Source organism: Akanthomyces muscarius, chromosome 4, assembly GCF_028009165.1.
Source record: "Akanthomyces muscarius strain Ve6 chromosome 4, whole genome shotgun sequence".
NCBI lineage: Eukaryota > Fungi > Ascomycota > Sordariomycetes > Hypocreales > Cordycipitaceae > Akanthomyces > Akanthomyces muscarius.
The window spans coordinates 1,563,147-1,590,395 of record NC_079244.1 but is presented as its reverse complement, the minus strand read 5'-3'; the positions used below and the strand labels follow the sequence as shown (position 1 = coordinate 1,590,395).

At 51.5% G+C, this 27,249-nt stretch overlaps 10 protein-coding genes across 10 annotated transcripts; 4 read left to right on the top strand and 6 right to left on the bottom strand.

Moving 5' to 3' along the window:
• Positions 1–214: 214 nt before the first annotated feature.
• On the bottom strand, positions 215–1,609 carry LMH87_011188 (uncharacterized protein; the record flags this gene model as incomplete). The annotated part of the gene is made up of 1 exon (XM_056200287.1): positions 215–1,609. One exon carries the CDS (start codon positions 1,607–1,609, stop codon positions 215–217), a length of 1,395 nt encoding a protein of 464 aa, XP_056052152.1.
• A 1,337-nt stretch (positions 1,610–2,946) lies between these two features.
• Positions 2,947–3,557, top strand: LMH87_011187 (uncharacterized protein; the record flags this gene model as incomplete). Its single annotated transcript, XM_056200286.1, has 4 exons — positions 2,947–3,073; positions 3,130–3,198; positions 3,377–3,466; positions 3,538–3,557. The coding sequence occupies 4 exons, from the start codon at positions 2,947–2,949 to the stop codon at positions 3,555–3,557; spliced, it is 306 nt and encodes a 101-aa protein (XP_056052151.1).
• Positions 3,558–5,236: 1,679 nt separating this feature from the next.
• Positions 5,237–6,380, top strand: LMH87_011186 (uncharacterized protein; the record flags this gene model as incomplete). The annotated part of the gene is made up of 2 exons (XM_056200285.1): positions 5,237–5,360; positions 5,527–6,380. 2 exons carry the CDS (start codon positions 5,237–5,239, stop codon positions 6,378–6,380), a joined length of 978 nt encoding a protein of 325 aa, XP_056052150.1.
• Positions 6,381–6,852: 472 nt separating this feature from the next.
• Positions 6,853–8,437, bottom strand: LMH87_011185 (uncharacterized protein; the record flags this gene model as incomplete). The annotated part of the gene is made up of 4 exons (XM_056200284.1): positions 6,853–7,368; positions 7,429–7,608; positions 7,673–8,023; positions 8,078–8,437. The coding sequence occupies 4 exons, from the start codon at positions 8,435–8,437 to the stop codon at positions 6,853–6,855; spliced, it is 1,407 nt and encodes a 468-aa protein (XP_056052149.1).
• A 1,331-nt stretch (positions 8,438–9,768) lies between these two features.
• On the bottom strand, positions 9,769–10,131 carry LMH87_011184 (uncharacterized protein; the record flags this gene model as incomplete). Its single annotated transcript, XM_056200283.1, has 2 exons — positions 9,769–10,032; positions 10,090–10,131. The coding sequence occupies 2 exons, from the start codon at positions 10,129–10,131 to the stop codon at positions 9,769–9,771; spliced, it is 306 nt and encodes a 101-aa protein (XP_056052148.1).
• Positions 10,132–12,907: 2,776 nt separating this feature from the next.
• On the top strand, positions 12,908–14,093 carry LMH87_011183 (uncharacterized protein; the record flags this gene model as incomplete). The annotated part of the gene is made up of 3 exons (XM_056200282.1): positions 12,908–13,033; positions 13,097–13,352; positions 13,414–14,093. The coding sequence occupies 3 exons, from the start codon at positions 12,908–12,910 to the stop codon at positions 14,091–14,093; spliced, it is 1,062 nt and encodes a 353-aa protein (XP_056052147.1).
• A 174-nt stretch (positions 14,094–14,267) lies between these two features.
• LMH87_011182 (uncharacterized protein) lies at positions 14,268–15,966 on the bottom strand (the record flags this gene model as incomplete). The annotated part of the gene is made up of 5 exons (XM_056200281.1): positions 14,268–14,430; positions 14,485–14,651; positions 14,716–15,024; positions 15,090–15,878; positions 15,928–15,966. The coding sequence occupies 5 exons, from the start codon at positions 15,964–15,966 to the stop codon at positions 14,268–14,270; spliced, it is 1,467 nt and encodes a 488-aa protein (XP_056052146.1).
• A 908-nt stretch (positions 15,967–16,874) lies between these two features.
• LMH87_011181 (uncharacterized protein) lies at positions 16,875–19,897 on the bottom strand (the record flags this gene model as incomplete). Its single annotated transcript, XM_056200280.1, has 4 exons — positions 16,875–18,488; positions 18,541–18,827; positions 18,874–18,994; positions 19,067–19,897. 4 exons carry the CDS (start codon positions 19,895–19,897, stop codon positions 16,875–16,877), a joined length of 2,853 nt encoding a protein of 950 aa, XP_056052145.1.
• A 2,111-nt stretch (positions 19,898–22,008) lies between these two features.
• On the bottom strand, positions 22,009–23,773 carry LMH87_011180 (uncharacterized protein; the record flags this gene model as incomplete). Its single annotated transcript, XM_056200279.1, has 3 exons — positions 22,009–22,481; positions 22,541–23,435; positions 23,501–23,773. 3 exons carry the CDS (start codon positions 23,771–23,773, stop codon positions 22,009–22,011), a joined length of 1,641 nt encoding a protein of 546 aa, XP_056052144.1.
• A 942-nt stretch (positions 23,774–24,715) lies between these two features.
• LMH87_011179 (uncharacterized protein) lies at positions 24,716–26,582 on the top strand (the record flags this gene model as incomplete). Its single annotated transcript, XM_056200277.1, has 5 exons — positions 24,716–24,828; positions 24,910–24,989; positions 25,046–25,295; positions 25,346–25,421; positions 25,476–26,582. 5 exons carry the CDS (start codon positions 24,716–24,718, stop codon positions 26,580–26,582), a joined length of 1,626 nt encoding a protein of 541 aa, XP_056052143.1.
• Positions 26,583–27,249: the final 667 nt, after the last annotated feature.

Below are 27,249 nucleotides of genomic sequence, written 5' to 3'. Positions count from 1 at the left end.
GCGGCGAACGCAGATAAGAATTGTATGGCGGGTCAATTTAAATGTCAGTTAGATTTTGAGAAATGATAGATTGAAGAGAAAACTAATGCTGTGTATGCGCTGTAATTTCTATACTGTTGAATGCCGGCTATGCAGAATGCGGGAAAACAAAATAAACACAAAACCACCTTTTTTCCCCTGCCCTCCGAAAACAGCAATTGCGTAGAGATTTGTTCTAGTGGTCTTCCACGTCCTCGTCCCTACCAGGATACATAATGTCCTGGACAATCACAGCCCGAATTTGGAACGTAAGAACAAACAAGTAGATGCAAATCATCACGATGCTCATGACAGTGGTGCACCACATGAGAGCCTCGCTTCCAAACTCCCTGGCCATAGAGATGGACGCCAGAGTGAAACCTGTGTTGGGGAAGACAGCAGCCCACCAACCAAGATGAAAATATTTGGGAGGTGACTGCAGCACGGCGACCACTCCAATGCCAAACCACCACAGGCTCAGTGCCCAAAGGAACACAGCGAAGATGATGGCCATGTTGTAGAGAATCACCTTGTCTAACAACAAGCCATTGAGGGCAGATGAGCGCTCAAGAGACTTGGCCATACCGATAATAGCCAGCGCTGTGAAGGCGGGAGGGCCGACGCACATGAATAGGCCGGGTCGATGCTCACGGTTGGGCAGACCGGTCTGCATAAGTCGTCCAATCATGTGTGCATACATCAGCATTGCGACCGACAGACCAAGTCCCTGGCAGGTAAGACCGGTTCCAACAACAGGCAAGATGGAAATTTCGGCTTGGGTTTTCGCGATGACGGACGCAATTGTACCCGACAGCATGATGGGGAAGATGGGAAGAATCCAGGTGGGCACCATAGTCTGAAGTCCATGACTGTGGGAAGAAAAGACATAGCTGTACTGGCCGATCGCAAGGGCAAGAGTGAGAAGAACATATCCCCAGAAAACGCCCTGGATGGCCCACGACAGTGCTGAATCATTATCGGGGATCCAGTATCTATGCGTGCTCGTGATGATGGTTGCGAATGCAAGAAACGCAGTTGGTACAAAGAAACCCTCTCGAGGATGGGTGATGGAACGCACGAAGTCGCCTTTATGAAACCAGAAACGGAGGGCAAGGCCAATCGTGACCGCAGAGAAGAGAACAAGGTTGATGAAGTATACGCCGAAACCGATACTTTCGAGGCCGGGAAACGTTTTAAGTTGGCTGCCAATGAGCAATGCCAAACCTCCCGTACTCATGGGCCAGGTGTACCAAGCCCATGTGAAGTGATGGAGGCGTTGCTTAATGGCGAGCTTGGGGCGGTTAGGGTCGTAGGGATCTACCGCTGGAGGTGATTTGGTTCCGTCCGAATCATGCGCAGCGTCGAAAACTGGTGTGCCTTTGCGTTTGATGGGCAGTTGAGCCTCCTCGTCGAGTCCAGAGGCAGCAGAGTCATGGGGGTCGTCCGAACGTGAATAAGCAGAACGGATAGAGTTTCTTCGAGTAGGTGTATTTGAATCGGTCCAGTAAGGACCCAATGCATCATTCGGATGCGAAAAAGCAACCAGCTTCCCCATGGAGGAGCTGGAAATATTTCGGTGCTTCTCATCCATGGTTCCTGACCAAGTAAAAGGAGAATTAATGACAGTCGAGAAGAAGTAGGTAATCCAGATAGTTTGAATCGACAAAAGAAAACAGACGATTGGATCGATGGAGTCTACCAAAAAGAAGCTTGATCAGAAGAATCTTCCAGGGAGGCTATCCATCCCTTTTATTACACCATGTAGAAGGCCCTGGCACTGCCGGCTCATGTCTGCCAGCACTGGGTAGAATCTGCACACTGATCTGAAGCTTCGTCTTGCCTGTTTTGGGCACAGGCCCCCGGTCAAGCCGCTAACGGCACACCCGGCAAATCAAATACTGACACTACTGGGTAGATAGAGATAAGTGAACTGGGGCTCGGGTTCTGTTGTCGCAGTACTGAGTAGCAGAGCCTCACAACGGCCTGAAGCAATGGAGCGACAAGCGTCTAGGTAGCTGTGGGTCACGCTTGCTAAACTCAACCACTGTCAAGAGGGGCGACGACGGCCGTGCACGAGCAGAAATTCTATCTGCCTTCTTGGCATCCTAGGTGCCGGTGGTTGTAACGGTAGGGGGGAGTTTTGTCGAGGAGCCAGCCAGTCAGGGACGACGGCCCAAGGCGTGCCACAGAGAGACACTGATTGACTGGCAGGTATGCGACAACCAACTCCACAGAGAGCGCAAGGGATTTAGCAGAAGCTTGCGTATGCATGTGAGGCAACCAAAGCCGATCCTTTGGCAGCTTTGTTTCTTGTAGAACCTATAAATATCGTGGAAACTTGGTGCGTAATGGATCAGTTTCGTCCTTGGCAGTGGATGTTGGTTTTGCGAAGGCCGCCGGGGCGTGGCGAGAGTGCGTTGCCCAATTGCCCAATTACAGGGATCAGTTAGTGTTTGGGGGCCACAGACAAGGGTTTGCCAACATGCCATGCGCTGGAAAGCGCCACTGATTTCGTTCTGCGTAGGCCGCCGATTGTCATATCCGGGCGGGCGATTTGCTTGGCGGGCCACTTCTGAAATGGTGGACTTGACTCGGCACCTTGTAACCCTCTCCCCTAGTTACCAGTATCATGTCCAATCAGTGTCGGCTGCGCTGCCGCTGTCACCGAGCAAGTGCTGAGTGGCTTCGGGCGCTTGATTAAGATGCGATAGGCGATTTTCTTGCGCGTGCACAGGAATGCATTGCTGCCGTTGACGATTCCCGATGAAGGCGCCGCCACAGAACTCACATAAAGGGGTCTCCGTGAGAACCTTATCTCTGTACAATGCGAAATGTGTTTTATCAACATCAATTTCGGAGTGAAACACTTTCGTGGCCTCTGCACCGCCGCAGAACCCACAGCGATTTAAAAACCGCAAGCATAGCAGCATGGCTATGACTAGACGTGCTAGCCACCAACCACTTGTAACCCTGCTCGGTGTCGCAAGTGCGTGTGGCGACCCCGGTGACATTGATAACACACAGACGGTGGGAAACCCCATTGGTCAGTTTTCAGGTCAATATTCTAGTGATGGGCAGACGCCAGACAACATTTACTCAGTACAGATGTAGACCGTCATGACTTGGGAGTTGCACGCCAGCTCAAGGGGCAATGGCATGGAATTTTACGGAGACGAGCTGGTACGCACCAGGTGTGGCGACCGACCCTAGTAAGGACACCGACGGCTTGCACGCAATGGTTAGAGATTCAATGTCAAAACCGACCGACAGCCCCCTGATGGTCCATGAGCTAAATCTAGACAGAGCCCTCCCCCCGTCTGCCATCAAACTCAGTTTGTGTGTTTGAATGCGGATTGAGGCGAGGCCGGTCTTTTGGATTTGGCGGAAAGTGTCATTGTCGAGACGAATTGTGACGCTGTCCATCGGGCGCGATTTTACCATCTTTATCGTATGCATTATTATCCCGTTTTCTCCCTCGCTTCCACTCTAACAATTGGATATCGCCGAGCAACATATCAGCCAGCCAATATATTCTTTGATGCAAGCCAAGTGGGAGGGCCCGATTCGCTGATTTACAAAACTCCACATGTTAGAACAACGCCGAGAGCTATCGCCACACTGTCCATCGCCAAGCTGCTAGAGTTGACAACGATGAGCACAAGGTGGCGAAGCAACACAGAGATCATAGATGGTGGCTGGTTGGCGGGATACTGAAAGACGGCCAAGACTGGTGATGTCGTCGTCGATAGACACAGCCTCTAACCGGCTACAATATCAGCTTGGGAATTCTCCAGCCACCCAAGACTGCCACAAGAGTGGCCGGAGCACCACTGTATTCCAGGCTCGTGTTCGTGCTTGATATGCTGGAGCTCCCGTAGTCTGAGGACTGGCGGGGAGGACATCGAGACTAATTTAGCAGAACGATGCTCTTTCAACATTTGCCCCAGAGACGGCAGCGGTGGGGAGTAGACCCAGCGCAGCTGATTTAAGCTTACAGCAAACGTTACGACTTGCGCCAACTACGCACCCCCGAGTAGACCGGCTTCCTAGCTATCCGGCGCCCGGCTGAAATACTGAGAGGTTTGGACTTGGCTAGCTTGGCAACGGGGCACTGCTTCCCGTGCGCCGTGTTCTCATACTCTCTACCCAGCCAGCTTGCCAGCACCGGGTTCCACGGCCCCATCTCTTGTCCCAGGCGATGTTGCATTCCAGTGACCGCTTACGAGTGCTCGAGTGCTCTTCCGCAGGTGGACCAGAAAGTCGAAGGCCTGCGAACTGCGCCCCTAAAAAGTCTGAGGGGCCGTGGACCGTTCGATAAGCAAATCTATATACGGCGACGCCCGCAGGTGCGATGGTGGCTTCGTCCATATTGGCGGCCCCCACCTCGATGGCTGCGGAAAGACGATCTGTGTGGCTTTTACCACCGCCAACCACCACAGGTTCAGGCCATTGAGATGCCCTTTGACTGCGTGCCAAGGAACTACTGCAAAGTATCTGCACCGCCAGCTGCGCGCTGTTGTAGGACACCGAAGACCGAAAGTTTACGGTGCGAGCAGAAGGGACTGGCTGTGCTGAATGTTGGGGTAAACTTTCATCCAGTGGTCAATTAGATGCCAAGCTGCGACAGAGCATCATTGCGCGTCTTCTTTAGGATGCAGCAATCACTGAACCTGATTTTGGAAATTGCTCGTCGCGGTCTTGTCGATCATCGTCTGGTTGCTGGCCCGGGCAAGCCGGGTCATATGCCGCTTAATGTCTGTGGTGATCTTTGCTTCCAATATCGATCAGAATGCGACAGCTGGATTCCAACTTTCCATGTCAGGGCAGCAGGGAAAAACTCTAAATTGTATACGTGCGCGCTGTTACATCGCTTCTTCGCACGGCCAACTGCGCCTGGCGACCAAGGCTTGGCACAGCTGTGAGTGATGAGAGAGTTTGCAACACCCATTTCCCTACCACGATGGGCAAAAAAGAAAGGGAAAAACTGCGAAACAAAAAATGGCAGTATTGTGAAAGATGACTTGGAAATTGGATTACGCAAGTAAATAGCACGTAGGACAAGCCATGGAATACTGAAAGGCGTTCTTTACACGGGCGGAATTGTGGGGGCGCTTCAATGAACCTCGGCCCAGACGGTAGGACTTTGTCATCTTCACCAGCTCTTCGAAGAAACGAAACCAGACATCATTGATGAGACTATCATACATATTCGGCCAGTATGTCTGATGCAACGTCACGCGGAGGCCATGCCGCCACAACAGCCGCGAAATCTACAAAGGTGCAGCGGGTAGACGACAAGACCTATGTCGTCGACTTGGCTCCGGCTTTCAACATTGGCACAGGTAAGTGGTATCGGCAGTAAAGCCGAAGCGCGCACAAGCGCATTCGGCCTCTGCGTATTATGATGCATCCTTCATCTTATCTGCTTTAAAATACCCCCATATCTACATGTGCACCCATTGGCTTGCCTCAATCCAGTATACTGACAGCTTCGCGTGAGCACTGCAGTGCCGAATGGTGGCTACGTCGCGGGACACTTTCTTGCTGTGGCACTCACTCATGTCGCCAAATACGGGCACCATAATGTCATCTCGGCGCATTGGGACTTTCTAAGCCGCTCCGAGGCCGGCCGCGGGACCATGGTTGTCGACGAGATCAAGATTGCGCGCAACATGTCCGTCCTGTACATTTCGCTGTACCAAGACGGCCAGCTGACGGAAGCCCCCTGGGTCTCACGCGATGCCCGACGCATCATCGCCGCCTCCGTCACCTGCAGGGACATGGCGACCGAGACGGGCCAGTCGCTCGACGGCGGACTGAAGACTGAGTTGCCCCCTCGGCCAGTTGATCTGAAGCTTCTGCCCACGGGGCAGGACCCCAACTGGGAGCTTTACGCAGCTCGAAACTTTCGCAAAAACCGCCACTGGAACATGTACGAGCAGAAGGACGCATTGACGACGACCACGCCTGCTGGTATTCGCGACATGTGGATAGAGCACCAGTCTGGAGACCCGATAAAGAACCTCGACTTGGCGTATTTGGCTGACGTCACGCCGGCGATTGGCACCCACGGGCTGCAGCACTCGCCGGCCAACGCGGCACAGATGGTACAAGGCTCGGTGTCTTGGTATCCGACGCTCAATATCCACATGGACTTCAAGAAGAGCCTGCCTGCCGATGGCGTCAGGTGGCTCCGCTTGCGCACGTCGATTAGAGGATCCAAGAATGGTCGCTACGGCTGCGATGTCGACATCTTTGACGTTGACGGCGACATTGTCGCTCAAGCTCGACACGTGGCCATGATTGTGGACATGTCGCGCAACACGGCAAGCCGAAAGTCGTCCAAGGGACCGAATCTGTGAGAAATAGAGATGGAAGCATATAGACCACGGGCAACCAAGGCGGTCACACCCTCGAGGTCGGTCCCTGGGCGTACCAGGCGCCTCCCCGACAGAGTGCGGCGGTGCTTTTTGCATGTAAAACTTGATTAGAATATAGAAACCGGGCCCAATGCATCTTCTAACGCGTTCATCGATAGACTGCCACGCCACTATATGCTGTGTAACCGCAACGGCACTGTCAGCTGAACCCGTGAACCGGGCTGGTGGACAGCTGACTCGGACGTGTCTCCTAGATGAGATTGGAAACCGCGGGTCAGCTGTCATCGGATGCGTGAAAATTCGACGGCCCAAATATAGCACCACCCATCATTGTGCGGCGCGTGAAACATGCCCAAACTACTAATTAAGATTCCTCCCAACCTTGTGTAACCGCGACAACAAGTCGTTCATGAATCAATTCTATGACAGCGCCGCCCGCGTGTCATCCAGCTGTCTATTCCTGCTCCTCCCACACCGCCTCGATGAAGGATAGTTTTCCAGGTGTTTTAGTAGCGCCCCTCCATCGAAACCGCACGTCGGCCTGCTCAAAGAGCGCCTTCCAGTCACCCGCTTCCCTCTCTCGCGCGTTACACACTGTCCGCATCAGTAGATCCATGGTCCTGACGCTCTTTTCGTCGCTCTGTGGCAAGACACCGGGCTGGGGCAGGATGTAGTCGTTGATGACCACCCGAGCACCGGGCCGCATAACGGGCACAAGCGCCTTGAGAGCGGCGACGGCGTACTTGTCTGACAAGGCGTGAAATACTTGGCGGAAAAAGTAGACCTCTGCTTCCACGGGCTGTGGTTTGAAACAGTCGTGTGCGGTCAGCTCGACCCGAGCAGACAGGTGCTCGGGAACTTGACCAATCGTCTGGTCGGTTCTCATCTCCGGCTTGTCCTGCACGATAAATGATAGCTGCGGGAAGGCTTCCGCGAGTTCAAAAGCGACGTGCCCCTGATTGCCACCGAGCTGTATGAGTAGATAAAGTTAGCGCCACAGCAGCAAGATCTCAGGTCAGGTGTCACGTACGTCGACGACCCTTGCCGCACCGAGGTCGGACCAGGGGTAGCCCTCGATGGTATGTGACAAGTCAAATCCGTCACGATCGCTTTGAGCTTTCATGGCTAGACCGTAACGCTTCATTCTCACCTGGTCCGACTGCATGAACTCAAAGAATGGCGTGTCGTGGCCGTATGCTATGTTCACGCCCTAGAGAGTCGAAGCATGGTCAGCTCAGCGGATCGAGCAGTCTTCTCGCACCGGCCATACATACAGTTTCGTTAGGTTCTTGTGAGCCTGGCCATTTTTTAATGGCTTCCACAGTGCTGACGATGGGCCGAAGAAGATCGGTGGTGAACATGGCGACCCAACTTGCCACACTTGGGTCCTCTAGCAGGAGCAGGGATGACCGGCTGTGTGCGACGTGATTTGGTCTTGGCTCCGAAAACAGGCCATTTGCCATTGCAAGTCGCAAAATGCATTTCAAGTCAGAAACAATGACTTTCACGCCGGTGAGCTCTTCTATTTTGCCGGCGAGGGCGGTGTATGAGATGAAGCCTCTGGGAGGCACAGCCTCGGCGACGCGGAACTCGCAAATGGCTTCCAGGGGAATATAGCTTACGGACTATCCATCCTCTGTTAGAAGGTTCCGGACATAAAAAAAAGACATGGTACCAACATTCCATGCCAAGTTCTTGAGGGCATCCTTAGGGCCAACAAGCAAGTCATGGAGCTCCTTTGTTAGAGCTATGAGTTCGGTTCGGGTGGTCTTGTCCTGGAGATCTAGCTTATCAAGAGGGAAACTAGTAGACCCATCCAGTTCAAACGAAGGTGCATCGATTTTTTTGGCGTTGAGGCTGTTGGCGAGGAGCGTGGTCTTTGTCTGGATTGCCTCGGACAAAACAGAAAGGTGTGTCACAGAGCTTCGGGGCGTCACTGTGCCGTTGCCGTTTGTCGTGGGCGGAAAGCTAGCGGAAGTAGTACCTGGCATTTTGACAGAAATTTGTTTGACATGAAGCTGCAAACAGGACCTCGACATCTTTCCGGGATGGTGCAGACATGCTCTTTAAGTACGTAGGTGGCCGCGAGCCCGAAGGTAACCTGGCCAGGCAGGCCTAGCACAGCCTAAACGTTAACCCTGTCACAGTGGCGTTTTTTTAAACAAGACTGATTGATTGCATAATCTCAGTATCACGTCGATAGTCCCACTGGAAAAGACCTGGAAGCCGGGGGATGGGGCAGCGTCACACACCATGGGGGTGTCATTTGCGACCTGATGCGATGATACATGGGACATGATGAAGAGTCTCGGGCTCTTGAGACTCGGCAGCACATGTCCAGAGGACCGCATGAGCTCAAACATGATCCCCCCAACCCTATCGAGCATATTTACCGCCGTCTCTCATTGGACACGGCGCTGTCTTTGCCCGTGTAAGCGACGAGGCTGGGCGGGGGCATGCCACCCTGCATAAGCGTGGGCGGTGGGCACTTTTGTAGGCCTTGGGCACGCCATTGGCGTTTCCTATTGTCCTTTTGAATCACATTTGCCAGACACTGCGGACGGCATCTCGGTTGCGCCTGGCGTTGGCGGAGGGGCTTTTCGAGCGGCGGCAGGGTACGACCTGGCCAATCTGCGCGTCGGCCAACACTGATCTCAAGGCGCCATGTTGACGTGGTTCCACAACGCAAACTTGCTTGCCCCTTCAGACAAGCCCTGCAGGACGACTTTGATAGGTCGCCTCGCATTTGCGCGCGCACGGCATGACAAGCCACACCCTTGTCGAATGCAGCACAGCTGTGATGACCTGCGACAGTGGCAAACCAGGGTGCGACAGGCGCGCGCGCGGGCGTTACCCTGGACAAAGAAACTTCACCGCCATTGATGCGGATCAGGAGCAGCTTCGGCCTCGGGTAGATTGGACGACGGAATCATTTTTTAGCGCCATCGCCAGAGCGGTCGGAACGCCGGTTTCCGCGTACTGCCTACGTCGCTGTTGGCCGACGAGGACAGTTGAGCCAGCCAAAGTGCGGCCGATGCACTTGCAAAATGTGAACACAGCGTTCAGTGGTTATTCCATTTGTCTTCCTGGCTCAAGAAACTGTGTAATTGATGCACTTTAGCACGATCCTGTTCTATAGGCTCGGCATCCATCCCCAGTGATGCTGGGCTGTTTTTCAGCTGTCACCTGTCAGGATGCTGTGCATCCTAAAGGAGGCGCATTAGTCGTGAGGCTGACCAAGCCCAACTCGCGAACATGGCTCGGAAGCCATCCACACGCGGATCAAAGGGAGCCGAGAACGAGATGAAAACAAAAAAAGGTGGGCAGATGGCGTCGCGCCTGGTCTGCCGATGCGGGTGCATCGTTCTCGTCAGGTATGCCAGGCAGGCAGGGTCAGGCGGGAGCAAGGCAACCTTAGCCCTGGTCTCGGCGTCCTTTCAGTGGCTCCGGAACAAGTTCTAGGCGGCGCCGCAGTGGGCTTCAGCGGATTGCCAAGCTTGCCAGCCAAGACGGCTAGGGCTATAAAGGGGAAGAGTGTCGAGTAGCAGCCGACGCGCTGGCTGGAGCCTTCGCGGTGGACAGCGCCGCTGTTCTTTATTCTAACAAACGCTCGAAGAGCTGTCCAAAAAAACATCTGCCCGTGACATTAGCCGACAAGTATAATGGCTGGAGAACGACGGGAGGAACTAACCGTAGGGAAGGTTACGATAGCGCTAGCGATCAAAACGAACATTGTGCTGGTGGCGACGACGAGGAAGTCGATGGGCGTTGCGTATCGAACGAGAGTCAAGAAACTAGGAGTCTACCTCTTCAAAGTGCAATTCTCGCTATATAATTTCTTGCCCTTGGTTTCGCTCAAAGGGAGTCGTTGAGCCCTTGTCGCCGCCGGTGTCGCTAGGCATTTGCAAACGGAAGTGCACCATGAAGACTTGAAGAAGGAGCAATCGGCTGTGATTGAGAAGCTGTTTCAGATGACGAAGGATTAGCAGAATAATTCTTCTTCCTTCATTTATCTAACTTGCTATGATGGGCAAGTCGAGAAACATCGATGTGACTCTTGCTGGCTGGCAGCGATTACGGGCAGAGGCTTGCGGAACGCTGTGCGCTTGGCATACTCAGCGTCCGCACGCTGAGTCGGCAATACACTAATTCATAAAATAGAGCAAGGAAATTGACTATTTGAACTTACGTATATTATAAAAATACTTTGTTGTTTTGAATTCGGCACTTGCCCGGCGCCATTTGGACCTCTGTCGATGCTGTGGCGAGCCTTCTCCAGCGCTTCCAAGCATCGCTCTGTTCCCCAGTGCTCTCCAGTAGGTGCTGGTCAGTCATCTCAATATGTTTTCAGTTCATCACTGGGAGCGGACCGTTGTGGGCGATACAGCCAGGCGCCGCCAGTTAGGCGTCATCAGCCGGCGGTGTTTCGTCCGAATTCAGGCCCTGTTCATAAATCTCCCTCCAGAAAACGGCTTAACCTGCCACCTTAAAACAGTGTCAACCCTTGTAAGACAGGCGGTCCTGTCGACGAACGTCCGCTGGACAAGGGGGCTCAGTTATCGCACCACTTAGAAAACAAAGTTGGCCGCCAATTTAGTAGCACAGTAAAGATACAATTAGCGATCAACAATTTTGACGCCACCCGCAGCTTGTACTTCTACAAATATTTAGTAAAAAGCAGCAGGCTAGGCTTAGGGTGGTTGGGCGGTTAGGATTTTGCTTAGGAATAGGGTTTCAGAGCTGAGTACCAGTAGTATATTTTCTTAGCTTAATTTTTTTTTATTCCTGCAAGGAAATAGCAGGGTTTATGGTTTTTATGATATAACTTAGTGGTGTGATTGTGCTACTTCCGCCTGCTCTTTGAATCAAGTGGCTAACTAACTTTAATTTTTTGGTGGCTAAATAGCTTAGACTCTATGGTTGTAAACTCGGACGAGTGGGCAGATAGGCCCGTCGAAATCGGTGATGCCAGACTCCGGGAATTTTTGGCTCGCTATCCATGCCAGTGACGTGGATGATCTGGTTGGTCCGTAGTTTCCGCAGCCTGGTATTTCCCTAATCTGCCACGCCTTCAATGTCCGCCACCCTCCCACCCGATGTAGTAACAGAAGATTAAAACTAGCATCGCCACCACATTCTCTCGGCGCCCCGCCCAAGATCTGCGCCCCCAAGACACACCAAGACAGTTCACAGCCTCGTTCTACAATTAGGCACTTTGGCACTATACAACGCAGCTGTACTGGAATCCTGAAGGATCATCCGAGAGGGGAAACTATGCAAGACGATTACGTCGCAATCTCCACAAGCAGAGAGACATATGAGGGGTTAGAGGCGACCGCTCGACTAAGCCTGATGTAAATGTAATGAAGTTGACGGCGGCTTGAGTGACGAGTCGACATCCCTGTATTCATCCCCTTGGCGGGCTGGCTTCGTTTCCGGAGTGAACGACCAACTAATTAGTGTGGACGTTGGGTAGTCGCTTTTGGACTCGACATCTTGGGCGCGAAGCGGAACGGAGAGTTGCAGCCTGATATTGCAATTATGTATCCAACGGCGCTCATCCAACCGCTCCCCACGGCCCCACGGGGGCCTTTGCAGATTGTTGCCAATACCAGTATATGATTGCGGCGTACATGGACACCGCAGCCTTGCTGCGTTGTAATCTCCCGGGTCTTTGTGTCGGCGCTGGATGAGCATGGCCGACATCCTGCCGGCTTCCTCAGTGCAATCGCGCTAGAGGACTTGACACAAAAACTAAGAGCTGATTCGTTCTGCGTGGAGCGCATCTGTTGCGACCGTTCTTGCGCTTCCGGGTGCAATGTGGCGCTGTGGTTCAACCCGCCGAAATGGGGTAGGGAAGGTGATCCGGGGTGCCGGGAATACCCCATAAACATGCCTTGGAGAGGACTGTTACAAGGAGACAGTCGGTCATCCTTCGCCAAGTCTAGTACATCGGCTGCTAACAAAAGCGGCAAGTTAGAAGCTTACCGTCGTCATTCCTTAAACGCAGCCTCATATTTCATTAAGATATTCTTCTTCTTGCCTAGTCATGCTCCACGAGAGAAGGTCCGAGAGGACGGAGTTACCTCAAACTAGGGCAAAATGAACATGGGAGTATTAATCACACTACTGATGCCTCCTAAGCTGCGTTCTGTAAGCGAAATGGCAAGTCTATCAACGATACCATGTCCATGCCCGCAGGAGCCCCGCCATCATGCATGGTGTGACCATTTGATAACAGCAAACGAGACGCATGTCTGGCAGCCTTATAACATGCAATGCATTTTCATGTTGTCGACAGCCTGCGAGCTTGAGCCATTTAAATTACACATGGGCTGATGCATTGATGCATTGATGCATTGCTGGGAAGTGCTACAAAAAGTAGTACTTCACCAAATCGGCCGATTTCGAATTCATGCAGTGTCTACTGCTCGTGTTACACCAATTCAAGGGAGTGGCTCAGTACGGGACGACAGCAAGCGTGTGCGACCTCAAACCCGGTACATGTCATGTTTTGCACGCTGAAGCGCTCCAAAGAAGCCGGCATGGCATACTCGGCAAAGGAGACCGATCCTCCCTTTGCGAAGCCGAAAGGCCACTACGTTGCAGCGTGTACGAATTGCAGAAAAAGCAAGGTAAATGAAAAAATCCCTCTAGAGCCAAACGTGTTTGCAAACTAAAGAATTCAAAATTGAAAGGTAAAATGCTCCGGCGAACCACTCGGGTGCCGACGGTGCGCGGGCAAAAAGCTGCAGTGCGGTTACCTCGCGGTCGGGGGACATTCTGCGGGCTCTCCCACGCAGGACCAGTCTTTGCAAAGCGAACAAGACACAAGCCGCGACGCCAGTAATGACGAATTCTTTGTCGGAAGCAGTGATGCTTCTGGCACGACTCACACTTTCCGAAGCCCCAGTCCGTCGAAATCTGCCGCTGCAGGATCTTTCTCTCTTCAAAGTATGCTGTTTCCGATTAAATTACCAAGCAAAAAGGATCCCTGCTAACTAAGTGTAAAAAGAAGATTACAGTGAAACTTTCTTGTCAACATCCAACGACTTTTTTCTCCATCACGGCTCGCAACTTTCCCCAACAGACATCGTCGCTGTTGAAGCCGACTTTAGCAACTTCCTTAATGAAAACATACAACAGTTCACAGAGTACGAAGACGTAACGCAATCGAACCATCACCCGGCAAATTGCTTCTTGCAGGCATTGAAGGCATTTGAAGCGACACAGGTGAACCTTGTCTGGGCTAGCGATAGCCACTCCGCAGGTGCTGTCGAGATTCTGAGCCATTTGAAGCAGTCAGTCAAGGATAGTGAAGCACTGCTCGATTGCTACCTATGTATAGAAAACTCTGCATACATCATGACGCTGATAAGTATGTGCAGCCGCATGGCTGTGGTGCTGGAGGCCGTCTCTACCGAATGCGAGGCCAAGCAGCGCGATGCAGCGCTAGCAGCTAAGGCAAGACGGCCAAAACCGCTCGTTGACTATGATTGCGATTGGAGAATGAGAAAACAATCACTGGATGAAGATGATGAGCATATTATCTTGACGAGTCTTCGCTCCTCAAGAACGATTAAGGTGAAAGAACTAGTTAATCGGGTCGAAACGCTAGTCATGGCGCAAAGCTGGCCGGCTCACAGGGACATGATCAAAGATATCAGAGATAAATTGCACGCTCAAGTGGGTTGAAGACTGGTCTTGAGCTTGGAGAGTTTCTGCAGACAGCTAGTGATTTTTTATGATGTCCAAATAAACGGGAACAGAGAGTAACAAATTATCAGACAAGTTGCTTATATATGCCCGTGTTGTTCGATCCGTCGTGGTGAAGTAATCCTGGCGGGCAAACCATAACAGTAATGGCGACTAAGCTACGCTCCGTCGGCAAAGAGTAATGTTCAACGCTGGAGGGTCCCATACAAAGTATGCCTTTTGCAATTGCATCCAATTTTTGCTGCTATGGTGTATCTTCATGTCAAAATTGTAGATTAGCCGGGCTAAAATTAGCTTTGTCTCCGCGTACGAGAGGCTGATAGACGACTGTGATTAGTGGGCGTTATGTTACGCATACAAACTCACTTACTTTCTTCCAATGCAGTTTCGTGTCCCTATGCTGAACGGTTGGAGCGCTTCCAGTTTATCATTTTTGAAGTTTTTATCGCCAAGAAATCTTTCTGGCCGAAATTCGTACGGATCTGTCCATAGAGTGGTGTCATGGCATATTGCCCACTGCCAGATTGCGACCACAGTCTATAACCAAGCACATATCAGTAGCTGAAAAAGAAAACGAGCAAGACTGGACCTTTATACTCACATTCTCTGGCACAAACGTGCCACATATTAATGTTCCACCCTTTGGAGCTATCCTTGGCATGCCGTTCGTCACTGGTGGGTAATAACGAAACGTCTCGTTCAAGCACGCTAGCATGTAATCTAGGTGCTTAACAGACGTAAAGTCAATCTCCGCCTCGCTCTTAAAGGTGGACCGTATTTCAGTTGTCAGTTTGTCAAGCCATTCTGGATGTGTAAGAAGAGCATATATGACTCCAGACAAAAAAGTCGCCGTGGATTCTGAGCCAGCCCCAATCAAAGCTTCTGCATTGCGTGCAATTTCGTCCAATGACTAGCACGAAGCATGAGTCAGTATTGCTAAAACAAAATGGAAAGTCTCAGATGGGAAATACACACCAGGCCGTTTTGCTTCTGTATCAACCCCTCGATGAAGTCTGGCCGCTCTACACCAAGCTGCGCGCGTTCCTTCACGTGCGACTTGATGTAGTCCAGATATCCTTGCGTCGGAAGTAGACCACACCGAATGGCTAACTTGATCAGCTTTCCAAAGCCCAACCCTTTTAAACAAGCCACTATGGCCATTGACTTGTTGTGTTTTGCGCTCGCTTTGACCCACGGCGTCCACTCGGCGCTGCGCAGGTTGCTCGCATCTGACCCGAACGACAGGTTACCAATAATGTCAAACGTAGTCCAGTTCAACCACTTATTTAGGTCTACGACGGCGTCACCATCGTCGCACTTGCTTCGGAGACTGGATATGAGAATGTCAATATAACCACTAATGATGGAGCCTTGTGCATGCATTGACCTCTCCGAGAAGCCGTGCGCCAGAAGCCGGCGCAACATACGATGCTGCGCCGGCTCGGCGTTGATTATGTCTCGCGGAGAGGACTCTTCGAGAACGTAGAAGTTATAGTACTTCGAAAGCTCGCCACCGCCGCTAGGACGCCGCCCGTAGATGTCGTTCCAAGCCCCCGCGCCGACAACGCTGATTTCGTTAGGGGCGATGCGCACAATGGCACCGTACTTGTCGTGCAGACTTTTAACTTTAAATTGCAGGACACCCGTGATCATATAGTAAGACTTGGGGAGGACCGACGCACGGAAGAGAATCGGCCCGGGAATGTCTCGCAGAGGATGTACCAATACATTATACAATGTTGCTGTACATAGATACAATGCCACCTGTTTTGCTGTGTTAGCTGGGAATGCGTAGAATTAATGCTTGACGTACCACGCCCGCCATGGCACCAAAGATAATCGGAAAGCTCATTTTAATGAATAGAAAGGCCTCTCCACGATTTGGAATAGCCGGAAAGAGAGTTGATAATGATTACGACTTGATTCTGGCCGGATGCCCGTGCGACTCTGAGCAGTTGAATGAACTCGTCGCTGTTGCTACTTTGGGCAGGGCCGAGACGAAGTGGAGCGCACTGGATTGGTCTGAAGTACATATGCCGAAAACTCATGTGAAGTCAAAAGATAGAAAATTGCCTATCTGGGAATGAGATGGTCGCAGAACAGAACCTCACCGCTATCCAATCGCACGACGCCGCCGCCGCCGAGGAAGCTGCCGCATTCTGAGCTTGCCTCGGTGATGAAATTAACACGAACAACGGTGCACGATGGCTGACGACTGACCTACAATTTCTCAGGTTCAATTTCTCCGGAGCATTCCGTGTGTTAGCTCAAGACTTACGAAAGCAGAATTTTAAAGCGCCGCAATTTGGCATGCCACTACCTCTCTTTCCCTAGCGTCTGCGCGCCATTATGATATAAAAGCGAATCTGATGAGTTAAGCAAATCACCTTTTCTTCCCAAATCAGATTTCTCGACATACTCGTCGTTGCAGACGAGAAAATGCTTTCAGTGTCCCTCTGTGAGGAACCGGGGCGCTAGGTAAACCACTCGGCCACAGAGATCAAAAAGATCAAGCGATACCAGACCGTGGCCGAGTATCCCTAGCATCCACTATATAGCTTCGAGGTCCCTGACACCCTCCTTTGTCGCATGATACCTGGCTTTGGTTGAACACGACTGAGAAGCATCTTATTCTAGCGCTATTTTGACAGCTACAAGGCTTTCATGTAACACATGTCTCCCAATTTAGACTAAAGACTTGATATAAAAACATCGCAAAGCTTCAGATCTCGCCTGTTGTATTTACGACACGTGTGTGACTCACGCCGCCGCTGTGCGCTGCCGCACTGCAATCGGGCTGGAGATATCCTTTAGAAGATAGATCTGGCCATAGATATCCGTAACATCACAAAACAAACGAACCAAATTGATGCGACGGTTACCACACTGTTTCATCGAATTGTTGCCTTTGGCATTATTCTCGGCCTGTAAAAGACTCAGTGCCTCATTCCAACAGCCGCGCTCATACTGAGCCAGACCGTACAGAGCCAATTTCTGGCTGCCTGCTTTCACTTCTGTGGCGAACTCCTCAAAGTGCAGCGAATTCAGGTTGTTTTCGCGATTGTCTCTTTCCCAGGAGCCGATGTCGTTGTACATGCGGCACATGATGGAGAGATGCGTGGAGGCACTGGCGGCATAATACTTTTCCACTACTAACGGAAAGCAGTCTTTGTCTAGCGTTCTGGAGGGCAGGCTGGCGCCAATGACACAGAGCGCAAACGCAAAGCAGAACGGGCCGGCAATGTGGTCGGCCGACGTTGTCGCTACCCATCGAGCGTAACTGTGGGATACGGAACAGACGACTTTGTCCTCGAGTTGAATGTCCATCACGTAACGCAGATTATCCTGCGCCTGGGCTGTGTGGGCGAGGAAAAAGTGACGCAGCTCCTGTCGAAGATTACGTCGGTCGTGGAAGCTCGCCTGTTGTATGACGTCGTTGTTAAGCAGAAAGTCCACACATTGTGACAGCTGTTGTGATATTTCTGCATCGGCTTTGGTCACTTGCTCGTTAAGTTCGGGTTCAAGAGAGAGAGGCAGCTCCAGCGGATGAAACGTCGCTTTGTCAATAAGACTTCGCAAAATCCCGTAGCGACCATGAAATGATGGTCCAGCAATGGACTCCATAAACTCATCAGCTTGATACGTAAAGAAAGACAGGACCATCATCTCATGCAAAAAGCTGGGAGAAGCATACGACCTCGATCTGTTGCTGCAGCTAGTCCAGGTAAACGGCACCAACTTGAGGTACGCGCCGCCCTGGACACTATTCGAGGGCAGAAACTGGAGCTTGGGGACGTCGATGAACCGTTCAAACAGTTCAGCGTCAATGAGAGATGCAACCACCTCCCATCGAGGCAGACACTCTAAAAGGGGCGTTTTGTGAAACAACTCAATCTGTCTTGCAGACTTTTCCACGGTAGCGTTTCCGAATATGGAACAGCCGATGGCACCCGTGAAGGGCACAGTCGCTTGCCGGAGAGCGGCCAAGATGTAGGCTTCGGTAATGGAATGGGAGCCGTAGCTCACCTTGTCAGACCAATGATGGCTCATTTTGGTCGTGGCAAAAGACAGAATGTAATCGATGCCTTCGTCGATGGCGGCGCGTAAGATCTGCTGCAGGTCCTGGAAAAAGACCAGCTTTTGTGCTTCGCCAAGTATGGAGACTGCATAAGCGGTCTCTTCGATAGAATCACCCCAGGATCCATTGCTACACTGGTCCAAAAGGGGCCGCAGACAAGTTTGGTACAAGCAAATGCCAGCCTTGCGTAAAAATGACTCGCTGAAAGTCTCTGCGAGGTGATCTTGTTCAACCAAGTAAAGCAAATCTGTGAATGCTTCTGCAAATAATAATGATGAGTAAAGATGGCTAGTGTTCTATTATTGTTAGTCTCTGCCTAGAAGGACCACACATGATACATGAACGCACCCATTTGTCCCGGATGCACGCATCTGCATTCCATTTCCTATTGCACAAAAACTCGGCTAGCTTCCGAATTTGCGCACAATACATGTCGCAATGACCGGGATGCAGAAGAGCAATAAGGGCATTGCAGTTTGCACTGAAGCTTGCGTCACGCTCGTGCTGATACACTCGGAAGTGTGTCTGCACCTCAAAGACCTCTATCAGACGTTGAGGCTGCACTGTCTCTCCGAGATAGCCTAGGGTTGTGATGAGCTTCGCAGTGTCATCGACATCGGCTTCAATTCCAGGCGCTGCAAATGTTAGACGATGTCGTTTGTTCCTCATGTCTAAACTTACCTAGGCCAACTACACCCTCGGATTCTTCATAAGTTTGAAGCAGCATTTCTGTCATGCTGTTGAGCTCCGGCGAGGCTAGCTCAAGCACTGAGAACCCAGACCTAAGCAAAGTTGAGAGGACCTCAAAGTAACATGTAAGCCGCTGTCGCACATGGAAAGTACTACTGACCGATGATGTAAAGAAAACACTTACCCAAATATACTCGAAGTTTGTAGTCGGAAACACACCAGGAACACCACCGTTGCCTTGTCCAACAGAAAATGCGACGACGTGTCGCAGATACGCCTCAGCCTCTTCGTCCCATTCTGAAACATTCATCAAGTACGCAGCTGTGGATGACGGTGATGCGAAAAACGAACCAAACATCTTGTGATGCTTGATCCTGTCAAAGTCTAGTCGGCCGATGAATGCTTCCAGCGAGTGTGTAGCTGTCACAAAATCATTCCCGTACAAGAATTCTGGCTTGAATCGAGAAAGCTTTGCCTGGTACACCTCGAGCAAGTCCGGCTTGGCTTGGAAATGGAAGACAAGCGATGGGTCTTCGGCAGCCAAGAGATCCAACATGGCGGGTACAATCACTTCGAATCCCACGTTATTGGAAGTGGAGGCGTCCCAGGAGTCAAGTTGAGAGCGAAGGCTGTCCAGTGCGCGCTCAAGTTTCTCTGCCATATGACCCTGGTCTAGAGCCACTTGGAGGGGCTCTGTGGTGTATCGTTTGAGCACTAGCAGTCCCGCCATGGTGTTGAGGATACCATCCACTTGGGCCTTGGTGTTGCTCATCCAACCGCCGTCAGCACATTGCATCTTAATAATGTAGGCAAAGCTCTCCGGGAATAGCCATTGCACTTTGCCAGTCTGGTCTGGCTTCTTGACGAGAGCAACCCATGCGGAGTCATAGATGGTGCACGTTAGTGTCCCGAATCCATATTTTTCGTGGGTGTTTTGCGCTATGGTTTGCAAAAGAAACTTAGATCTGACAATCAAGTCTTCGATGGTGACGTTGGGGGCAGTTTTTGACCCCATAGCTCGACGATAAGTGCCAGTGTTTGAGTTGGCGAGTCTGGCGACGTCGTGGGGCTTTTGCTATGCTATATACTATAGTCACTGGAGTTCGATGTATCATATGGGCAATACATGCTGAATTTCCTATTCAGGCAATGACCGAAAGGATTGGTCTACCAGAATAGGAAGTCCGAAGCTGTGCCCACCGTTGCAGCACCGCAGTCTGTCTCAGACAAATTGGTGGTGAAGTATGATTTCTTGTCGAATACCTCACATTTGCAGACATGGAGTCATATTGAGCTCATTGAAACAAAGATATCGAAATCAGAGACATTTATGCAGCACACTAGCTGTTTAAAAAGGCAACAGACCAGCTACACAGCTGCCAACCGGTCCAACAGCCGACGGAGAGATGGACAATCTCCCGATACTTTATCTGCATCATGCAGAAACTCTTGAGCCCACCGCACTAGCTGTTTGATCGTGTTCCTAGTATACTCCAGACTACCAGTTCGCTCCATGCATCGGACTGCGTACCGCTTCACCTCATCGCTGGTTGGCTTTTGCTGCAAAATATGAAGCAGTTGGTGGTCGTCTGCTTCTACATTTATGCTGTGAATCACTGGGAAAGAGAACTTCCCCTCCGATAGATCTTCTCCGAACCCTTTCTTCTGCGAATATTCTCCATCGCACAGGTTTTTGTAATCGTCAGCGATTTGGTAAATCAATCCCAGAACTTCAACAAGTGGCAAGAGGTCTACCGTAGCCGTTGATTCTGCCAGGATAAGTCGATAGGCGAGTCGGAACAACCCTCCAGTCTTGTTGGATACCATTTCGAGATATTCTGCCTCTGTTGGGCAGGTCAGGGTATCTCGCCAAAAGAGATCCATGGCTTGTCCCCGGTGCAAGCACAGCAGCTCCGAGGCGAAAATCTCCGTCACTTCCGGGTTCGGAAGTTTTTTCAGCTCATTCAATGCCAAAAAATAGACGTAGTTTGCGGAATTGATTGTCTGCGCTGTACCAAATATGCTATGGGCTACCGGACGACCTCTTCGGAGCGCAGAGTTGTCTTGTATGTCGTCGATGAGCAGTGACGAGGTATGGAGCATTCGCACTACATTCTGTATGACAGTCAAGTGTCCACTCGGTATCTGGAGATATTCGTTAAAGCTTTCCAGTAATAGAGACCGGAACTCCTTTCCCGGGGCAGAGGCAATGTAATCATATGGTGCCATGACTGTCTTTTCTTTGTTTTCGGTCCACTTTTTGAAATTCAGGTCCAGAGTTCCGTTGCGCGTTTCGGGTGTGCCGGTTGCTGGCATTTCTGGCATGATCGGATTGCCAAGAGTGAAGTTGTCTGTGGCTGGGGAAGAATCGCGAGGAGTTATTGCTGAATCGATGGGCGATGAAGCTGCATGCAGGCTCATCTCGATTTCTTTGTATGCGACCGGAGGATGTGAGCGGGGCTTTGACATATGGATTATCTCATTTGTAGAGGTGGTAGCAGAGTTATTGCCGGCTATGTGCATGATGTCTGTCATTTTTCGTGGTGTTGGTAATCCAAGCTTGTCAAGGCCGAAAAGATTGTAGTAGGCCTGAAGTTCGTAAATTATTTTGTATATATGATGATCAAAGCGCACGGTGCAAGCGTTCAATCGCTACTTTGTTTAAAATAACTACTCGGGTGTCCCGTCGCGTATGCGTCAAAGCTGACAATAAGTATACCCACAAAGGCTGCTGACGTGTCATATGTCGCTCAAAATTTCCCAAAGAGGAAACTGCGAGAATGAATGATGACTGCGTTACCGATGCTTTCATAGCAGTTTGCAGAGGTAGAGAAATGGTGGCTTGAGATTGTCGAGACTACTAAGACTGCAACTTGTGTCTAGAGTGTCGAGCTTATAGGGCTAGCTATGAGCTGGTTCCGCTGTTCGTGCCTTCTTTTCATTTTGGTACTTCGAGATCTACATAAGTACTACTCAGCTTGACGTGGATGCTCTTGCGTGAGGGTTCTCCAGAGCCTGGCAATCTATCCATCTAATGAAAGCCAAGAGAGTCTATTTTTCATTCACCATAAGGTCATTGTCATCTTTCCTTTTCGGGACTGTAAAGACCAGTTTTGTGCTTTCTAGCTACACGCTTAATGCAAAGTGAGCCAAGTCCTGGTCTGCCGTCTTCCTCTTACGGACCAAGACTCTCGCCTTGGGATCCGGTACCAAATTTTCTGAAAAAAGCAGATTCTGCGGGCGCGTCTGGCCTTTTTTGAATTCAAAATCATAAAGGAGTAGCATATGACAAAGAATGAGCTTTGCTTCGCTACTCGCAAAGAAGCGGCCGGGACAGGCATACTTGCCATGCCCAAACGGCAAACTTGTGATTTCTGTGGTCACAAACTGGAATCTCTGAGCATTTTCTGGCTGGGATGGGTCCTGGCGAGCCCTATAATAGCGCAAAGGATCAAATTCGTCGGGGCTAGCGCTGCCGGGCGGGAGAAACTCGGGATCCCGCAAGATTGCATCGGTAGCCATGGCGATGTGGGTTCCCGCACGGAGGCTTGTGCCGTCGGACAAAGTCAGATCCTGGTGCAGGATGCGGTCAAAAGTCACTGCACAGGTTGTTAGCCACCGTATTGCAATTAATGCGGTTCGTCGAATTGCTTCATACACAAAAACGGCGGGTTTAGACGCTGTGATTCCTTTAGACAGCTGTCTAATTTCTTCATTTTGTGCAGCATCGTCTTTTGAAAGCTACCACCCTCTCTCAAGACACTAAGAATCTCCTGTCGTAGGATCTCAAAGTACTCTGGATGCGCGCACAAGTCATATATGCACTGCGTAGTCAGCAGGCTAGTCGTCATGACCGAAGCATCGCTCACGAACAGGAGACGATGCGCAATCTTGGAAGCTGTGGCATCGTGAGGGTCAGCAGCATCCATCATCCACTGGAGCAAGTCGTTTGGCCGGTCGTAAAGCTCCCCGTCTGTATCTTCCATGACACGACGCTGATTAACCATCGCACCAACCAGTCGCTTGGCGCACGCAATATTCGCCTGCGTCCGCCAGAAATGCGGTAGACACAGCGCAAGCGCAGGACGAGTCATCCGCGGCACCATACGCAGCAGCATTGCCGTCGCAAATGCATTCTCCGGGTATTTCGTGCTCGCATCAATCCATTCCTCGTTGCGAGCAAGCTCCATGCCGCCGAAGACGCGGGAGGAGAGGCGACTGATGAGCCGGGCAAGGGTGGTGTGCATGTCCATAGACACCCAGTTGTCTGTGCACGCGGGCATCTCTAGCGCTAGGGCATGATCGAGTTCATCCTTGACCTCGTCTAAGACGGCGGTCAGAGATGGAGTGAGCCTCTTCTGGATAGTTTCGATGTGGAGACGACTTTCAAGGATAATGCCGAGGCCGGTGTAGGTCCCGACGCCCTTGTTGTAGAGAGCCTGGGGGGAGCTGGCTTTGGCCTCTGGAAGGCTGCGAAGCTCGTCCACGAAACGGTGAGAAAGGACTACGATGTCGGTGTCGTTGCAGCGGACTTTGAAAGCACTGTTTTTGAACTGCGTATTTCGGTAAGAAAATTGGCAATTGCGGAAGGTTGGAAGGGGCCATGATGGAGCCATACCTGGTGGTAACCCTGGGCAATCATTTCTCGGCTGTGTCGTGTAAATCTCATACCCAATAGCCATGTTGGCTCTAGGAAGTGGCGATATCCAACCATAGGCCGAAAACTTGCTTTTCGGCTTTGTACGTATTCCCATAGGGTAGAGATGGAATAGTACACGGCAACCATAATGCCTGTAGTGACGAGGAGTGCTAGCTTGCCGTCGTCCATAGTAGGCGGCGAAGAGAAGAGTCGGAGACGCTCAAGAAATTCGGCATACACGTTTTCAAACATTTCTATTTGGTAACAGAGAATACTCTGATGATGGGATATTGAGGCGACAGAAACGCGGGTGTTGTGATACATTTTGATGGCTCCTAAACACGAGCGAGGCTGACAAGTCTCTGAGCCGAAGAGCGGGCTGCCGAATGAGGGAATTGACATCTTTTTGGTAGCTGTTTTCTTTTGAGGTAGAATATTACTTGGTTTGTAATCCAAATCTAGTCGTGGCTGTAGAATCTGGTGCGGTATGTCTACATGCCCGACCTGACACTCCCCCCTCTTCTGTTCTCTGTTTTCCACCTCCCTTATCTCTATCACTTTCCTGTCTGCAAATTGTCTGATTAAAATTGTGCCCACCTCAAGAAGAAATGAGTCACAGCTCATTACCATGTAGGACAACGGGCAGGTCTGGACTGAGCCCCGGTACAATGAATGTATGCTTGAGTAGAATGCTAAATAAACGCTTCTGCATGCCCTCTGTCTCTAAAATTGTTATCCGCCGCTGCTTCTTTGTCTTGGCTGTTTGTTACAGTCACACGCACGGTAAACGTTTACGAATTCACGCTATCCCGGAAATGAGACGGGCTGCACCGTGCCGTCTCGGCCAATACTCTTGCCCCGCAAAGCCAATCTGTAATTTCCAAGATAGGAAAGGCCGACCAGCAAAAAGGCTTTACGCGTCGCCGTTTGCTGTCGGACTTCCAAATTGAGCCGTGGCGAGACACAAGGCTGTGCAGGGTGCAGACGTGCAGCGTGAATTTTCTGGACACGTCTTCTCCCTCCCTGTCTACTCTGTCCTTGACAATGGGCATCCGGCGGCTCGCCTTTATCTTTCGATACATACAGCCCCGGCGCCGTTCTCGTCTTTCTTCTTTCTGTTCCTCCGACATGAGCCTGAAAATTGCCTCTTTCGCGTAATACACTCGTTGCTCTTTATTCCACTAAACCGCTGCAATGGAGCAACCTGCCCCCACCGTCAGCCGTGCCGACAAGGAATACCCCAAAGGCTTGAAGCTGTTCCTTCTAACTATTGCCATTTGCTTAACCATCTTTCTAATCTCTCTCGAGTATGGGACGCTCTATCACCTGGCCCGTGGCCCGGTTATGCTACGCTCCGCTGCAGTAATGACGACACTGACGTTGCATAGCTTCTCTATCATTGCAACTGCAATCCCCGCCATTACTAGCGAATTCCACAGCCTCAACGATGTAGGCTGGTACGGAAGTTGTCAGTATACTCTGCCTCCAGCCAGGGACAATCAGTCGAGTTAATAATGCAGCTAGCCTACCTCCTAACCACCGCGTCCTCACAGCTGCTCATTGGCAAATTCTACACTATATTCAATATCAAGTGGGTTTTTCTGATTGCCCTTTTCGTGTTTAGCATTGGCAGTGCCATATGTGGCGCAGCACCGAGCTCCATTGCCCTCATTCTCGGTCGTGCTATTGCGGGATGCGGCAATGCAGGCCTCCTCTCCGGGGCATTGCTCATCATGGCCCATAGCGTGCCCCTGGCGCGCCGTCCTTTATTCACGTATGTGACTTATACCTGCCGGACCAAGTTGAAGAGCTAACTTGCAGAAGCGCCATCACTGGCGGCGTATATGGGGTGGCCGCTATTGCTGGGCCGCCGCTGGGTGGTGTTTTTACGGACAAAATTGTAAGCCAGCCTGTTGTCCTGGTCGAGCTTCGTTTACTGACCTGTCTTCTCAAGTCATGGCGATGGTGCTTTTATATCAACCTCCCCATTGGAGCCGTTGTTCTTGTCGTCGTCGCCGTTTTCTTCCGCACGCCTGATGTGCCGCAACGGCCGAAACCAACATCCTTTTGGGCCCGCATCAAACGGTTCGACCCGATTGGCACAGTCGTCTTCATGCCGGCCATTGTCTGTATACTCCTCGCCCTCCAGTGGGGAGGCACAACTTATGCTTGGAAGGATGGCAAGATCATCGCCCTGTTTGTACTCTTTGGCGTTCTCATCCTGGCCTTTCTCGCCGTGCAGCGTTGGGCGCAGGACGATGCCACAGTGCCTCCGCGCGTCTTCAGACTTCGCACCATTTGGTCCTGCGCGCTGTATCAGTTCAGCCTGGGCGCCAGCTTCTTCATCTTCATCTACTACCTCCCAGTATGGTTCCAGGCTGTGCAGGGCGTGAGCGCCATCGAGTCTGGCAAGCGGACACTGCCTATGCTCATAGGGAACATGGTCGGAACGACCCTTGCCGGCGTGGCCGTAACGGTCATCGGCTACTACGCGCCATTCATGATTGCGGCCACCGCATTGACTTCGATCGGCGGCGGACTGCTCACGTTGCTCAATCCGTCCGTATCATCGGCTGTCTGGATCGGGTTTCAGGCGCTCGTGGGCTTTGGCATCGGCATCGGGTGGCAGCAGCCCATTGTCGCAGTGCAGGCGGCCGTCGACATGGAGGATGTGCCCATCACCACGGCCATCCTATCTTTTACCCAGACCATAGGGGGGTCGCTATTCGTCAGCGTCGCGCAGACAGCCTTTTCAAACAAGTTGGTGCAGGAACTCCACGCAACGCTGCCCGACCTGGATCCTGCTACGATTCTGGACAATGGAGCCGCAGACTTGGCAAGTCATGTTCCGAGCAAGTATCTGACGCAGGTTGTGCAGGCATACTCCAACGGACTTGTGCAGACTTTCATCGTGGCGACAGTCATGGCGGCGTTGTCGATTGTTGGCGCGTGTTTCGTGGAGTGGAGGACAATTAAGAGCAGCAAGCAGGGCGGAACGGAGGCGGGGATTGAGGCCACTACCATGGTTAATGAGCCTAAGAGAACGGCGATTAATGTGTAAATTATGGCAAACAGGGCTTATCAAGTAATATTAGTGGTCCTGTGTATGACTATCTTGTTGAGTTCATAGTATTGCTTGTCCAGCGCCGGATCCGAGCCGTTGTCAGCCTTCACTTCTCAAACAACTTTCTTGGCAAAGAGTTGTGATGACCAGCCGTCCATGGTGGAGTTGATGCTCGCGAAGCGCTGATGGGCGCCTTGTGAAACAAAGACACGGAACTAACTGGGGTGATGCCGGCTCTGCCGAGAAGTGATTGCCCGATGATAGTGCATTGGGCACCTGGGTAGTCGTGAGGCTGAGTGGTGAGGCTGAACCAGCCCTCCCCTACTAGCGAAGATGGTTCGGGAGCGAGCCGGGCCATCTTTAACGCCCCACAGCCAGTGCCAGCCACCGCTGCCGTCAGCAGCTCGCAATTTCCACCCTGCAGGAAGAGTTTCGCCATAAACAGAGGCTCGTTGCAGCGACAATCGTGACTGAATGCATCGACCTATATTCTGTGCCCTCGCTGGAGCTTTTCGGCTTTCCAGATCGATACGCTGCAACGGCGGTGCTGCAACGGCGTCTACTGTCAGCTGCGGGCAACCCCTATCGCTTAGAAGCAGCAGGCCCGCGTTTGGGATCCGGTAATTGGCCGTCAAAATCGAAGCGAAAGAAACGAAAGGATACC